This window comes from Heptranchias perlo, chromosome 8, assembly GCF_035084215.1.
Source record: "Heptranchias perlo isolate sHepPer1 chromosome 8, sHepPer1.hap1, whole genome shotgun sequence".
Lineage (NCBI taxonomy): Eukaryota > Metazoa > Chordata > Chondrichthyes > Hexanchiformes > Hexanchidae > Heptranchias > Heptranchias perlo.
The window spans coordinates 12937180-12954711 of NC_090332.1; the positions used below are offsets into that span (position 1 = coordinate 12937180).

Genomic DNA, 17532 nt, shown 5'->3' on the forward strand with positions numbered 1-17532 from the left:
GTCACTAAAAGAAAATGTTACCTTATAGGTCAAATTAGCTAGTCAATTATACAGTATGTGTAACACAAGAGGCAACACTGACATGTGGATAATGTATGTAGATAAAGGAGATATATGTGCTCTGCACTGGGGAGTTAATCAGTTACAAGTGCAGTTATAACTGGCTAAGGTATTTGACAATATCAACTTTTCACTCTTCAATGTAGATTTTCCTGCTCTCAAATACTATTTCCTCCACATGCTGACTATATAATATACAGGCACTAACTGGTACTTTAAAACACTGTCTAGAGAGGTACAGTAAAAAAAACTCTTCTGCTGACTGCAAGGGTCCTGCATGAAATAGCTATGAAAAATATGAACATACGAAAATGACGGACAGGGAAAGACCAGCTGGTCCATCTCAGCCTGCCCCAAGTCAACCAATGTCAATCAAGTTCCTAGCTGGCTCAAGTGTATGGTGAACGATGTGAAATGAGATCCTCGAAATGAAATCGCATTTATAATTCACAGAACAATGCTTGGTGAGTACAGACAGTTTTTTCAACTGCCTGTACTCACAAACTGTCTGTACTCACCAAGCATTGTTCTGTGAATTATAAATGCGATTTCATTTCGAGGATCTCATTTCACATCGTTCACCTGACGAAGGGGGAAGCCTCCGAAAGCTTGTGAATTTAAAATAAAATTGCTGGACTATAACTTGGTGTTGTAAAATTGTTTACAATTGTCAACCCCAGTCCATCACCGGCATCTCCACATCAAGTGTATGGTGCAAACCTCCCACAATTTCAGTCTCGATTGCCAGTCTCATGCAGAGGCCAATAGGAAAGGTCAACAGGTGCAACAAGAGGTGCTCTTCTCAGGTTGGGTTAAATCACGTTGTTGAGGCAATATAAAGAGAGCTTTAGTCTGCAGCTGGTTGTGCTATACCTCAGCTGGGAGTTCCTGAATTTAACATTAGATTCACAAAGCGGAGAGATGTTTCATTCCCCAACATTAACAATGACTTACCATCTGAAGTACTAAATCCCCTCTCTCCATCCACCAATAAATACATTTAAAGAAAGAACCAAATAGAATACAGCCATACCAGATGCACATTAGGTAATCTTCTACCTAATATTTATTCATTCTTGGGATGTGGGCAGCGCTGGCAAGGCCGGCATTTATTGCCCATCCCGGGTTGCCCTGAGAAGGTAGCAGTGGGCCTTCTGCTTGGTGAAGGTGCTACACTTTGTAGTGGTTTAATACGAGTAAGTGGCTCGCTTGGCCACTTTAGAGGGCAGCTAAGAGTCAACCACATAGCTGTTTGACTGGAGTCACACATAGACCACGCCCAGTGAGGACAACAGGTTTTCTTCCCTCAAGGATATTAGTGGACCAACTGGGTTTTTACGACAATCTGACAGCTTCATACCAGCTTTTTTATTTCCAGATTTTTTTAAACTGAATTCAAATTCTCAAACTACTACGGTGGGATGTAAACTCACGCTCTCTGAATTATTAGTCCAGGCCTCTGGCTTATTAGTCAGTAAAATAACTACTACACTACCGTACCCCAAGGTAATTCCTACGAAATGAGACAAAAAAAATCCAGCACACAAAATAAGTGAGAACGTTTAGGAAATTAGTTAATCTCCTACGGACTCCTGCAATTGTCTTTCTGCTTGTCTTGACCAAAATTTATTGCAGTGAAGTTGATCTTCGGGAGGCTCCCTCATTGGTGTCCAATAGATCCCTGGTTCTGACGTATTCTTTTTTGTGTTTTAAGTAATTAACCCTTTATGTATAAATTGCAGGACCTAGTCTACACAATTCTACGGCATTCACAGGCACTGCACACCAAATATAAGTGGGCATTTGCACTTTCTATGCCATAAAACCTTAGAAAATCAAGATCGCAGATCAAAGCCAGGTTTATCCATTCCCACTGAAACAATGAGGCCAATAATAGGAGAGTGGCCACCTAATGCACTGGAGTGTGTTGGGTGTCTGCTCTCCAGAAAAGTGGCCTACATCAGCGTACTTTGCATGTCCCCATATGGTTGGCGAGCACAAAAGGGGCTGGAAGCCAGAGTACAAGCTGTGCACCAGGTTCAATAGACCCCCGACTATCATTTGAATTAGGTATCCAACTCATAATGCCAATGGAATGCCTGATCAGTGCTTCAGTTGCACAGCATCCATTTGGAATGGGCATCAAAGAAGAGGCCATTTTTAAATTTTAAAAACATGTAGGCATCTCTGCCTTTCCCCCTCCATTCTGTCCCTGGTACATGTGCGTCTCATGCCCGGTATCCCCCTGTCAAGAAAGTGCCCAATGTACAAAGGGCATACCCCTTTCAATGGCTGAGGCAGACAAAAATGCAACATCATGACAGACACACCCAGAGTGCCGATAAGTTATGTAAATGGATCGAGCTCATGTTATGGTGCGAGGCTAGCTCGTTCATGTACAGGAACGTGGAGTGCCTGAACAGTCCCATCACCAACAATGTTAAATGGAGACTTCATTATTGACACCCAGGGGTGATACTCAGGTCCATGGAATTGCCACATTCAGAAAATCCCATAATTTCATTTGGAGAGAAAAATAAGCTGACTTGGTAGCTGTCTCATCAAAGATATAAGGGTAGAAGGAACTGTCAGTGGGGATATCATTCGAATGTTTAACACGTTTGTACCAAATTCCTTTCTCCATCAAGCATGCATACAATAACATCGCAAACAGTCATTTCTACAGAAGCAAACTTACGAGTGCCAAACATAGGACAGGGGAAGACTTCACAATTATCACCCCAGCCTGCTCCAAGAGTACAGCAACACTCCTGCTTGGTGACATTGGAAGTCAGGACGTTGTCACAGAAGTGGGCATCATTTAGATTGTAGTAGCATTCCTTTTTCTCTTCTGTCTGTACAAGCACTGGAAAAAGAAAACACAATTTTAATGAAACTTTGGTGCAAATAAATTTTAATGAGTTATGAAAAGCGTACTTCACCCCAACATCCCCATATCCACTACCAAAAGAGCCCACTGACCTGCACCTTTCCTGCTCAACAAAAGCCTCCCATCTCTGTCTGTGTGTTATGTTACCCAAATGTACAGGACAGTGCATGATCCTGAATATAGCTATCTGCAAGTGCCCCATGCCATCTGTAAGTCCCATGATCCAAGAAAATGAAAACATTTTGCACCATTCAATAAAATTAATTCAAAAACAAAAGCGCCCGTGGCAAGTACATTCTTCTCTTAGGGCCTTTGTATTTCTCTTTATTTAATTACAGTGAATGCTCTTTAATTGTTTATCATTCCTTTAGATAAAGCATTATGGGCTCACTTACTTAGGCCACGTGAACTGCCACAATATATCTTTTTCACCTCACTACAGCCTGATGCTGTTCACACTTTTTGTGACATGACATTTATGCAGAGCAATTTATTTTAGCTAGTGCACGATTGGAATTATTTGGGCTACTAACCAGTAAAACCATCAAGTGAAATTTCTCAGAGATTAATGCTCCCTGTGTGCAGTAGAACTACTCAAATAACAGACCACGCTGCACCCAGACTGGGAGGCCTCCGTCTGCAGACCACGTGGAGGTAACTGCATAACTTCAAAACAAAGTGTTCTCGTCTGTATGGCTTAATAATGAGTTAAGCAATATACTTACTTATTAGGCCACAAAAAATGTTAGCCCTGAAACCCGCATTGGTTTTCTACGTGGAAATAGTGCGATTTGGGAGGGGGCGGGGAATTTCCGTTGAGTATCTGACCCTTTGTGGCTCTACTGCAGAATTTTTGATGGGAGTTGGTTGGTGACATTTCTTCACTCAATCGTGACACTATAGATGGCACTGGCGGACAATGTTTCCAATCAGAAATCCGCCTAGTGTGTGGGCAAGGTACAGCACGCCTGCACGATGCAGTCTAACAGGCCCTCAATGTCACTTCCCCAACGAGCGGTCGATTGCCATTAGGAAAGCAGCAACTAAGCCAGGAATTCCGTTCAGGATAAAAGCATTTCTTCTTCGGCCAATTAGGCCAGATGAGCCCATCCCACCTTCAATGGAGTGGCAAGGTGCTGCTCCGAAATTCTGGACCCCACTGGACAGATTGCCCGGGGAGCAGCAGGAATGAGGCAGGTGCTCACACCCTTTTATTCTAATGATCCCATTCCCAGTCAGTCGAACTCCTTAAATCTGTGTCCTCTGGTTACCGACCCTTCTGCCACTAGAAACAGTTCCTCCTTATTTACTCTGTCAAAACTGTATTTACTCTATGAACACCTCTATCAAATCTCCCTTTAACCTTCTCTGTTCTAGGGAGAACTCCAGCTTCTCCAGCCTCTCCACATAACTGAAGTTCCTCACTCTGATACCATTCTACTCTTCTGCACCCTCTTCTAAGGCCTTGACATTCTTCCTAAAGTGTGGTGTCCAGAATTGAACACAATACTCCTGCTGAGGCCGAACCAGTGTTTTATAAAGGTTTAGCATAATTTCCTTGCTTTTGTACTCTATGCCTCTATAATAAAGCCCAGGATTTCATATGCTTTTTAAACAGCCTTCTCAACTTGTCCTGCCACCTTCAAAGATTTGTGTATGTGCATCCCCAGGTCTCTCTGTTCCTACACACCCTTTAAAATTGTACCATTTAGTTTAAATTGCTTCTCCTCATTCTTCCTACCAAAATGTATCACTTCATACTTCTCTGCTTTAAATTTCATCTACCATGTGTCTGCCCATTTCACCAGTCTGTCTATGTCCTCCTGAAGTTTGTTACTAGCCTCCACCTTGTTTACTACATTTCCGAGTTTCGTGTCAATTGCAAATTTTGAAATGATACCCTCTACACCCAAGTCCAGGTCATTAATATAGATCAAAAAGAGCAACGGTCCTAATACTAACCCCTGGGGAACACCACTGTATACTTCCCTCCAGTCTGAAAAACAACCGTTCACCACTACTCTCTGCTCTCTGTCCCCTAGCCAATTTTGTAACCAAGCTGCCACTGTCCCTTTAATCCCATGGGCTTTAATTTTGCCAACAAGTCTATCTCGCAATCTCGCCTCTAAGTCAGAAGGTCGTCTGTTCAAGTCCCATTCTAGGGACTTGAGCACATAATCTAGTCTGACACTTCAGTGCAGTACAGAGGGAATGCTGCACTGTTAGAGGTGCCATCTTTCAGATGAAATGTTAAACCAAGGCCCCGTCTACCCTCTCAGGTGGATATAAAAGATCCCATGACACTATTTCAAAGAAGATCAGGGGAGTTCTCCTTGGTATCCTGGCTAATATTTATCTCTCAACCAAAATCACTAAAACAGATTCATTGATCATTATCTCATTGCTGTTTGTGGGACCTTGCTGTGCATAAATTGGCTGCCACATTTCCTACATTACAACAGTGACTACACTTCAAAAGTACTTTGACTGTGCAGTGCTTTGGGACGTCCTGAGGTTGTGAAATGTGCTACATAAATGCAAGTTCTTTCTTTCACCTGTGGCCGTTATTTATAGTGGGAGCCTAGGGAATGAGGTAAGCTATTTGAGCATGGGAGGCATCCCACCAGAGCTAGTGCTATCCTCACTCAACGGCCACTCGTACAACAAAGGTCGCTGGATAGCGATCAGGAATGGGAACCCTGGCTGATTTTCTCCTGCCTAACCAAGGGTTCCCAAAGCCACCTGTAGCTTCCCTGCTGCCACCCTGAGATTAACTACCTGAGGATCAAACTAGGGACCTTACTGATCTGTCCAACTCAGTTACTCACTCCCTAAATCCACTGGGTCAAAGGAGATGGGCTATGGGTTCATACCAAAGGTACCTAACAGACGCAACATGGCACACCAAGCAGTTAGCACACTACACAGATCATCTAGGTGCAGCCTTTGACATTTCCAATGTTACTGTGATTTCATTATAATATTGAAGGGGCTCAGTGTTAAACCAGTAATTTTTATATCAGTGATGTTAACGGCCCAGATATATATATTTTTATTATACATCCCTGATAGGCAGAATACAGTATGTAAACCAAAACTGCACTATTAAAATATAAACCATTCTCTTATCATAAAATGTAGGACCACGCACATACATGCTGTGATTTTCCACCAGATGGTACATTAATCTGCATAGGATTACTGGCATATTTGCTTCTATCTGTCCTGCTGAGTTACCCAGGGAACTGAACACCCTGTTGATGTAATAATAGTGTGCTGCCTAGTCCATCCAAAAGAACAGACTTAAAAAGATAACTGAGGGGGCAGTGGCAGCGTGTACAACTATAGGAAGAACATGGGGGTGACGGAGACCAGCCCGAATGACAACAAAGGTAATTAAAGCAAAAGTATTCAAATCCTATACATTAAAAGGGTTCAAGACCCAGTGTAAGGGAAAACTTACAGAAGGCAAGAGCAATTTTAAACAGGCAGATTAATTTTTAAAATTGCTAGGTGAAATTAAGACAAATGGCAAGAAATTTTTCCAAATACATCGGGGGAAAAGGAAAAAACAGAGTGTTTAGGACCACTGGTTTCTCAAAAGGTTGTTGAGATTAGTGAAGATGTGGGCATGGCTGATAAATTGGATGAGTTCCATATTTCCAAGGGAAAGAGCAGTACAAGGGCTCCAGCACAGTGGGTGTTCCATGACTGTCAGAATGAGATGTGTTATAAAATTAGCAATGTTACAGAGTGGGTGGCTAGATACCCGGATAAATAAGACACCTTGGCCAGATGGGATTCATCTTAGGGAATTCAAAGGTGAACTGGCAGGAATAGTTAGCAATTTGTTAGATAGGTGGGTGGTACAAGAGGACTGAAGAACAAACCTGTTCTCGCCACAAAATGCAGACTGACCTGTTGATTGTTTCTAGCATTTTCTGTTTTTGTCGCAAATGTAGCATCCTTATTTTACAAAGGGACCTAGGGGGAAACTGGGAAACTACAGACCAGTTAGTCTTGCATCATTACAAGAGAACATTCTAGAATCAACTGTCAAGGACAAGCTGGTGGAATATCTGGGGAGATATAAACTAATTGGTCAGAGATTACTGGGATTTACCAAAGGAAAGTCAGGAAAATTTAATAGGATATTTTGATAAAGTAATAGGATGTAGATCACAGTGACTAATGACTTGGACTTTAGTAGAGCTTTTGATAAGACACCACATGGAAAACCAGTTGAGAAAACTAACAGGCACAGTATACTGGGTGATAAGAAACAGAGGGGTAGATTTTAACTTTCACCACCGGGTGTAAAACTGCTGGTAACAGATGGGCTGCCCGTTTAATAGGGCGGGATGTATAACGGGTGGTCGATCTGCTGCCACCAGTTTTCTGCCTCCCCGTAATTTAAAATTACATGCAGAAAGTCTGTATAGGTGGCAGGCGTTCCGGATAGATGGGTGTGGTCTTGAGACTAATACTCTTCAGCATCTTCATAAAAGATCTGGAAGAGGGGGTCGGCAGTTTCATCTCATAATTTGCGGACGACGCCAAATCAGCAGGGGTGGTTAACACGGTGAAAGATGGGATACATGCTACAGGGGAATTGCACTGTCCAGGGAGGCGGGCTAACAATCGGCAGGTATAATTTAATGTCAATAAATGGAAAGTCACGCATGTAGGGATACGAAATATGTGGACGGATTATAGAATCCTTAGAAAAATACTGATAAAGACAAATCAAGAATGGGATCTGGGAGTTATAGTAGGCAAATCCCTCAAGATATCAAGTCAATGTCTGGCTGCTGTCCAGAAAGTGAATAGGATGTCAGGTTGCATAAAAGGGGGAATACAATATAGGTTAAAGGATATTATCCCACTGTATAGAGCCACCCCTGTTATTTTGTTGCCATCCACAAACTGTGAGATGAAACTACTGACATCCTTTTCCAGATCATTTATGAAAATGCTGTAGAATACCAGGCTAGACCTGGAGTACTGTGTGCAGTTCTGGAAACCTCACAACCGGAAGGTGCAGAGAACAGCTACTAGAATCATTAGAGGACTAGAGCATAAAATGTATCAGGATAGACTCACAGAAGGGAAATATGCTGGGGGTTCAAGGATGAAGAGGATCAGTCAGGGCTATTTGATTTGGTACAGGATAGCAGGACAAGGAGATACATGTATAAGGTGAAGAGAGGTAGATTTCAGGTAAGACAGCTAGCCTTCACTGAGAGAGCGGTAAGTTTTTTGAAATCGTTTTCCTAAGGAAGACGTGGGAGCAAACAGCTTAGATCTCTTCACGGTCAAATGGATAAGTATCTTGAAGAGACTGCACAACATTATCTACAACTGCTAGGACAGCAAGAAGGCAAACTTTCTGGATCTTTGAGGGCCAAGCTTTCCTCACTCAGTTCCGGGGTGAAAAGCAGAGAAAAAAGGAGCCAGAGACATGTGACATTGGGTCTTTGCCCTCTTTGTCTTGCCCTGGGATTTCAGAGATCTCCCGCGCAGGTGGGGTGGGTGGTGTTCTTGCATCTACAACAGGTGCAAAAATTCAAATCCCATGTAAACAAGGCTGGGGTGACATAACAGTACCTGCTGTCTCAGTTTCCTCCCCAGACATCAGTCCACTAGGAAGAGTACCCAGAAGGTCTCACAACTGACACTCATTTCGCAACCAAGGCCTGCAGCAGCAGTTGGATTCATGCCCCTGTTTCCAAGTGCAAGGCCCTGCCAAGAGGCCTTATTGGGCTGCAAATATGGACTGGTTCAGATCGTCAGGAGGAGCATTCTTGGATGCTCTCTGCCTGACCTGCATCAATGAAGGGGGGAAGCGGAGGAAAGTTGACTCCCCAGGTCTTTTACAGCCTTCAGATTTGCTGTTTCTATGGGGTTTTCTCCATAGTTGCCAACCACTCACCATCAAGACAATTGGTGTTTTTACCCTCTGTTCATGCTGTTCGCACCAGCCACGGAAAAGCTGCTCATATGGGGGTAGCTTAAGTGGCCTGATGATGTGTAACCAGTAACCTTCTCTGTGCACGCACAATGTTTTAGCAAATGCGCAGAAGAGGTGAAATGCGGTGTGCTGTGGAATCACTCAAAGAGCCCAAGATCCAAGCTCTCTCTGGTTGAGTATCACTGAATGTTTGTTCAAGTGAAGCCATCTCTCCACTTAGAGTCTCAACAATATGAAGTTGTTATGGTCTTTGACAGCAGTCAGTGCACTGATTATGAGGCAATTCACCAAGCCAACATCTTGTCTAACAATCTCAAATCAACCTTTATACTCAGTTTGATCAGTCTTTAGTTTGAGCTTTGGCTGCATGTGTTCCTACTGAAACAACTGCAACAATGCACTTTAAAACCATAAGCATTAACTTTAACCAGTACCACTAGTCCTTCAATAACTCAAAGTGTGTTAAACGTAAAACATAGGTAGGGGTCCTATCACAGCTAGCGAAACAACTTTCCTGCTACCTAACACTGTGACAGTAATACCAGCTATGGAGAGATCTGTAGCCTAGGAGAGTATGGAGGAGGAGGAGGAGCTGGAAAGACAGCAAACCAGCAATGAATACAGGCAAGAATTACTTCAGAGAGATAAAGTGCGATGTTTGTCACAAGCATTTTAAATTAGTATTAGAAAACAGCTGAATCAAATAAAACGCAATTTAAAATACTGGCAAAGTTCAAATTGGAAACAGGACTGGTAGTAGAACACATATGGAGATGCCTAGGCAGGCTGGAAAAGTGGCAACAGCCCATGTAAGTGCTTTCTTGAATCTAAATTGACTTGGATTTAGACTGGAAAAAACAACACAAGTACAATTTTTGACAGGAGGCATTTATTCCATTATGAATAACATTAAACAGTGGCCCCATCTGCCCTCTCAGGTGGACGTAAAAGATCCCATTACGCTATATCGAAGAGCAGGGGATTTCTCCCCAGTGTTCTGGCCAATATTTGTCCCTCAACCAACATCACTAAAACAGATTATCTGGTCATTATAGCATTGCTGTTTGTGGGAGATTGCTGTGCACAAATTGGCTGCCGTGTTTCTTTCATTATGACAGTGACTACACTTCAAAAGTACTTCATTGGCTGTAAAACACTTTGGGGCATTCTGAGGTGGTGAAAGGCGCTATATAAATGCAAGTCTTTCTTCCTTTCTTCTTTCAATGGTGGTCTGCATGTTTAAGTGGTAGATTTTGCTGTTCTTTCATTTGTATGTGCGTGCACAGAAATCAGATGTTTTCCTGCACCAAACAGTGCGAAATGGGGCAGAAATCAGGGGGCAAGAATGTTTCTGGGGCTCTGGTGGTGGTGATGATGACATTTCTTGCTCCAGACAGAAATCTAAGAAAATTGCTGGAAGGAATGGATCAGTTTCACCAACAAATTCTCCTAATCCAGTGAGTAATGAGGCCTAACAGAGTTGGGAGAATGGGTTTATGGGGCTCTGAGGGACAGGGATGGGGTGTTGTTGTAGGGGCTCCTGATGGTGATTGCATTCAACACTCTACGGTTTCATTAGGAGACCAGGCTGACTCCTCTGTCTTCTTTTGTGATGGCTGGATTATTATTACCCACAGACAAATAAAAGTTTGATTCCTGTAAAAAGGTCAGTTAGGTTAATGTGGAATTATCCCTGTTTCTTCTGTCAAATCTGGGAATGCTATTGTAAAATAAATTGCTGTTTTGTAGAAAGGATTTATTTAACTTTACAAAGTGCTATTCACATATCCAGAGAGGGCAAGTTATATTGTGGTCACTTTCAACCAAGTCTTGTTCAATAATTAAACCAGAGTTTCCCTCATTGACAGATTTTGCCACAGATCAGTTTTGTAAACTGTGCAATTTGTTCAATGTGCTGGTTAAAGATTGAATTAACATACCATTGCATTGCAAGTATAGCCTATACTCCTCAACACTGCATGTACCAACACTTAAACCGTAGCCAACAAAGCCACTAATGATGGTCATTGCTGAGTGGTGGGATATTGTTAATTATAGCGCAACTGGACTCTTACAAGCCAATATTACTATAGAGTCAATTTAGCAATTTGATTGCAGGCCACTTTAAAAGCAAGAAGTGTGAGACGACCTCAAATAGGTATAGCATAACTACGGACAGGTGCAAAGTCAAGCTTCAAAAGTTTGGGCAGTCTACTGATCCACCTGCAAACTTAATTTTTAATGTTATCAGAGAGCTGACTCCTTCTATCGACTGTCAACAGAATTTAATAGTCATTGAAAATTGGTTAGAACTCCATTGTTGCTAAGCAAAAAAGTTGGCAGCGTAACTCAGGTCTCCTGGCTCTCCATCACACTCCCAAGAATAGCACCTGTAACATAACTGACCCCTAAATCTGGGACTGTGCCAAGATACACATAATGCAGATACTTCAAAATTTATTTGCACAAAGAACGTTGATTATGGAAGGAGATGGACATCCACCCACTCTATTTCAACCAGCAATAAAATTGGAGGGGGAGTTACCAATCATCTCTCAACTATACATGGTTATGTAACCATAAATCATCTAATATAGTTTAAAGAACAGGGACTTGTACACACTTGGGAACTGTTTTGCAACAGGAGCTTTTAATGTGAAAGTCTTGAGGTACGTATATTTATATGATCCTTTGATGTTGTCTTAAATCTAGAACCGTGCTTAACCTTTTTAAACTAATGGACGGAGATAAACTGATATAATGAAATGAAAAACAGGTGAGCAGAAATAAGTAAAACCACAGCTGCAGTGAGAATACGGAGCAAGTGGGCCCAGTATAGTTAGTCTTGTTGTGCTGATTGATAATGGGAGGCATCCACAGAACCAGTGGACGAAATACCTTGGTATTTTGAGCTGAGCGTTGACAAAGAGGGCAGAGACCTTCCGGGGGTCACCTTTCACCTCCTTGATTTGCAAATAGCAATCTGCCCAGGAGATCCCTTCATCTGTTTACCCTTTTGCAATAGTTGACCGAAGATAAATTCTACAGAGACGGAGAGAGGGTTTCATTCACTGGGATGAAAATAAGAACATGCTGAACTATATGGAACATGCACCATAAAAAAGTGTCAGGAATCAAAAATTTGTGGGATTCGTCCCCCGGACTTCCCTAGGAAATAAATTTAGCACCATCAGAGTTTTATTCTCTATAATACAAAAGATGGGCCAATGGGCTTTGCTGCAGCTTGAAACAGGGCCGGGTCATGTCCCAGTGTGCTCCCGTCACAACTATTTATTTTCGTATGTCATACGCGAGGCCATTGGGTTAACGTTTTCATTAAAAAACAAACTTAATTGCTGAATATGATCTCAAAACATTAATAAAAATCCTGAAATCCAATGGAATAAGAAGGAATTTGACTTATTCGGTTGCTTTAAGTAGTGGCTTTGGCTGAGGCGTTTATTCGGGGTTGTTTTTCAGTCGTACGCTGTTTTTCAAGCTGTCAGCGTTTTTGGGCCTGTGTCAGCCTTTCTGAGTTTAGTGGACTGGCATGTACGTGGCTCCAGGGAGGCACAAAAAAAATGTAAAATGACCATCAGCAAAACTCATCAGAAATGTGTCTGGCAATATCAGATGTAGCAGGGAGTTTTGTCTCAACCACAGAGGTTTTACACTCATATCAGCTTGACATGATAAAAAGTGATTTCTAGTTTATTTTATATATGGATTTTTTTTAAGATAGCGAAGGTTAAAATGGAGACTTCACTGAAGAAGAATCTTAGGGCTCCCTACATTACAAGCTACGAGCTGTGCTCGAAGAGAGGGTGGGTCAGAAAATTAGGGCTACAGTGTTGTGGCACTATCTCTGGCCCATCAAGTCCAGCTTTACGTTAGGAGCACCGCGGGAAACAGAGTTACAAAAACTGAAATCAGATATTCAGTCTGCAGGAAGATGGATAGCTGGTAAAAAGGATTCACTTTGATGGTTGGTGCAGCAGTTTAAAAGGAGTGAGAAAGGAATAGAAGGATATGCTGATAGGTTTAGATGGAGTAGAGTGAGAGGAGTCTCGTGTGGAACATAAACACTGGCATAGGCCAGTTGGGCCGAATGGCCTGTTTCTGTGCTGTAAATTCTAAGTAATCCTATCTAAAAGGTGTTAACATATACAGCTTGACAGACGGATGTAATTTCTGTGGTAAAACAAAAACAGAAAATGCTGGAAACGCTCTGTGTCAGTTAGGGCTATGCACAGTTCTAACAATGCCGCAGGTGCTTCAAAAAATGATGCACTTGCAATTTTCCACCAAAAAATGACAGCACAAGTGTGAGGTGCACTCGTGTTTCAAACTTTGGAATGCGTTTCGAAAATTCAGCCCTAAGAATGTCTCTATGCTTTCTCTGAAATGTTGTGCTTGTGTAACACAATACCAGAGTAATCATAACGTGCATCTCGTGAATTATCATAGGCTGAAAAATATACATGCAGCCCTGTCTCCAATACTGCCTTTTGATTTTTCACTTATTTAGCTCCATTAGTTTGAGCACCTGTACGACGTAGTTTCAGTAAGTGCTGTGGAGTTTTGCTATGTGATGGAATCAAATAAGCTGAACTGTTTTGGCTCTAAAGGAAGGAACGGAAGCTGAACCACTCAATTGTTTTCTATCCCTGTAAAGGCTTTGTACCAGTAATTTCACTTAGATATGTATCAACTTAGCTAAAGGTTACAATGGAATTGTTCTAACAACTGCACAGACTGGTAGCATCTACTTGCCTCCAACACTTCCAACTTACTTTAAGTCCTTAATTGTTGCAAGTGGGTCTTTCACAGGCAGCAAGTGAAGACTGAAGTTACAGAAAATGCTATATTGCTGAAATGGGGCTGGGGGGAGGGGAGGGGTGGGGGGAGGTGGAAAGTCTGACGTATAATTTGAAAACTTAAAAGAATGCCAAATCCTTATCAGGAGACAGAGATTAAATTTGCAAGAATGGACTATTCATTTAGGAAATTAATTGAGTAGGAAAGGGAGAAAAATTTGGAGCTTTTCCACCAGTGCTACTAAACAAGGACTTAGCTGTGGAAAAAGGTTAGCGATATCCTTCACACTAATGCAAAATGATACTACTGTCATTCTCAAAGGCGCACTTCAGAAATGTGTGTCTACTATAATAGCTTACTGTTACTGCAAAAAGTGGTTGAGTGCCAACAAAAACAGAAGTAAATTCCGTCCACTAGACTTTCAAACCAACCCTGAAGTATCTATCCATAATAATATTTCAGATATTATTAAGTGCTGTGAAACTATATACTACAATCTGAGCTAGGTGTTAACATGTAGAACACAGGTCCAAAAAAAGAACCCTTCCAAATGTTCCCACTTGCCATTGCCCATCCCACTTCCCATGGATTGTACCACAAAGAAGATAAGGTTACCCTGTTTCAATGGAGGTCAGGTTTTTTTTACATACCTGGAGGGACAGGGAAACGGCACTCCCCGGTCATTGGGTCAAATTCCTGGATGTCATCGGAACAGACGCAGAGAAATGAGCCTTCCACGTTTTCGCAGAGAGCTTGACCACATACCCCACTGATCATTTCACATTCATTTACATCTGGAAATTATAGCAGGAACAACATTAAATGAGTAAGTGATCAGGCCACACACAGTGCATTTCTCAACAACTCAGGATAGACTGATGTATCTGCTATTGTGAAGTACAGAACTGTAATTTCACTTCTGCATGTCACCTTCACATTTGGCCTATTCATTGCTGTTTCTGTACTTTTAAGATCAAATCTTTTCTGGTTTCAGTTAAACTGGGGTAAAAATTTGAACATTTTGAAAACATTGTAACTTCTTATATTCAAGGTCCAGTACAAAACTGAGGGGGAGAGTGGAAGTAGAAGGGGGGGTTTGCACATTAATCTTTTCTACAGAAAGTTGTATCATAGAGGGTAAATGGGAAATTCTCTGGGGAGATGAGCATTTGGATTTGGATTCAAAGTTCAAATGACAAAAGTTGGTTCCTGAATGAGCACAGCCTCCACTGGAGACCATCAGGGTCCTTGGACGCATGTACCTTCCTCTTCCCAGACCACCAAAGTCGCAGACCCACCATGTGACCATCTGGATTAAACATATCCAAGATTTGGACCCAGCATATCCCTCCCTATCAGGGATTGAACAAGTCCCTCCTTCCCAAGACCCACTGCATCAAATACACACCCCAACAGACCACCAACACTCGGACACAGATTTACCACTAAATTGTTTGTCAGTAAATACGTACCTCCACCTGATCTCCAAGACATGGGCCCAACACAAAATCAATGGTTTGGGGTTGTGGGGGGGGGGGGTAATATACATTCACCAGCAGACCACTGAGTTCAACCAGTACTGCAGAGCCAGATCAAGACTTCAATGCAGACCCCCTACTACATGACCAATATTAAACCAATACCACCCTATTAACTGTTAAGACTGAAACATAAACCCAGCCACAAGACTGTAGATCAAGCTGATAACTATCCCCTCCCCCATAGAAGACCACCAATGATAACCAGTTCAAAAATGCATCACTTTCTGCGTTTCCAGCCTCAGATATGATGTGTCACACGATGATGGGTAAACACCTGATGTGACTCTATTCTTATATTTGCAAGTGGTCATTTTCTAAAGGAACAGGCTTCTCGAAAGAGATCCAAATACAAATTGGCTTAAATGGACCAAATGATTGCAAGAATATTTGGCCCAATTTATCCAGAATTCTCACTACCATGGAAAAACAATGGAACCTTTAATTTCCTGTTTCTTTTGTCTAATGATTCCTTTTTTTCCCCAATAAATATACGGGAAGGTATTCCGGAACTACTAGTGATTCATTCAATCTTTGCTGAAACGTGGGCGTTTTTCCCCATGAAGAAACCATAAATGTTTGGCCTTAACCATTGTCACTGGCCATTGTATTCACTGAAAACATCTTCGTACAGCATACAGATCCAGCACTACAACTGCCTAACTGATTTTTGAGAGACTTATTTACTACATTCTTTACTGAGCAGAGTTTTCCACGGTGAAGAAATTATCATTGTAAAAATTAAGAAGACACAGGCGGCCCTAAATGGAAGTAAAGTCAATCTAGACGCAAAATAATTAAACGTACTAGTTTCCTTCTATTCTTTCAGAGCAAATTCAAGAGTTTATTTAAAGCTATATAAGTGACGAGTTCAATGTGGGGAAATGCGAGTTCATCCACTTTGGATCTGAGCAAAACAATACTAGGAGCTGTGGAGGAGCAAAGGGGATTTGGGGGTCCATGTACACAAATCACTAAAAGCTAGTGCACAGGCACAAAAAGTAATCAAAAAGGCAAATGGAATGTTGGCCCTTATCTCAAGAGGATTGCAATTCAAAAGTGAGGAAGTGATGCTTCAGTTGTACAAGCCTTGGTCAGACCCCATCTGGAGCACTGTGTTCATGTTTTGGGCACCAAACCTCTGGGAGAATATACTGGCGTTGGAAGGGGTACAGTGCAGATTCACCAGATTATCAGGGCCATAAGAGTTAAATTACGAGGAAAGGTTGCAGAGACTTGGCTTGTATTCCCTTGAGTTTAGAAGTTTGCTGGGTGATCTAGTCGAGGTGTTTAAAACGATTAAGGGATTCGAAAGGGTAGATACAGAGAAACTATTTCCTCTGGTGGAAGAATCCAGCAAAAGAGGACACAATCTTAAAATTAGAGCTTGGCCATTCAGGAGGGAAATCAGGAAGCACTTTTTTACACTAAGGATAGTGGAAATCTGGAACTCCCTCCCCCAAAAGACTGTTGATGCAGGACCAATGGCAATGAGATCTATAGATTTTTGTACAGTGACGGTATCGAGGGATATGGAACAAAGGCAGGTAAATGGGGTTCAGGTACAGATCAGCCATGATCAATTGAATGGCGAAACGGGCTCGAGGGGTTGAACGGTCTACACCTGTTTCTTTGTTCTCATGTATTGGTGGTAGAGATGATAAACTGTGACTGTTTTTGATGAGGGGAGGTTCATTATGTCCCCAACAGGCTTTGCTTTGACCCAGTTTTCAGATAAAGGGATTTGCCCACCTCCAATAACATTATCAAGTTACCACGGGATGCTGCATTACATCGTAGTGGGACATAGGTTTTTCATTTCAGGCACCCATGATTTCCTATTCACGTAAGTAAACTTAGTCAGACTATCTGGGGGAAGCTACCAGTGAGGTGGGGGGGGGGGGTGGGGGGTGGGGGGGAAGAGGAGTGGGGCTTCTCCAGAGCGACGGAAAGTCTGAGAAAAGATTAATCCTTGCTGCTTTTGCACACCTCCCGATGGTACTGGCCGATGCCCAGGAATAGGCCACCTCCATGCCCCCTCAGGCAAGGTACAGTACACAACATCGGGGGTAGGGAAAAAAGAGAAAACTATTTATAGAAACGGGAAGGAAGGCTCAAAAACAATTACTGAGCTCGAAGGGGCGCACTACTGTTTATTCCATTGAATTACATTTAGTTCCTTTAAAAATTAATATTGCCAAAGACGCCATATATTTGTAAAAACCAGCAACTATCAGCAGACAATCTATAGATTG

At 42.1% G+C, this 17532-nt stretch overlaps 1 protein-coding gene across 6 annotated transcripts in view; it reads right to left on the reverse strand.

Moving 5' to 3' along the window:
* ltbp1 (latent transforming growth factor beta binding protein 1) overlaps window positions 1–17532 on the reverse strand; it is a 304945-nt gene that overhangs the window by 43614 nt on the left and 243799 nt on the right. For all 6 annotated transcript variants that reach the window (XM_067988679.1, XM_067988681.1, XM_067988683.1 and 3 more), the window contains 2 exons: window positions 14390–14533; window positions 2759–2926 (listed from right to left, as the gene is read on the reverse strand). In XM_067988679.1, coding sequence (XP_067844780.1) covers window positions 2759–2926; window positions 14390–14533 — 312 coding nt within the window. The remainder of the gene's footprint in view (window positions 1–2758; window positions 2927–14389; window positions 14534–17532) is intronic.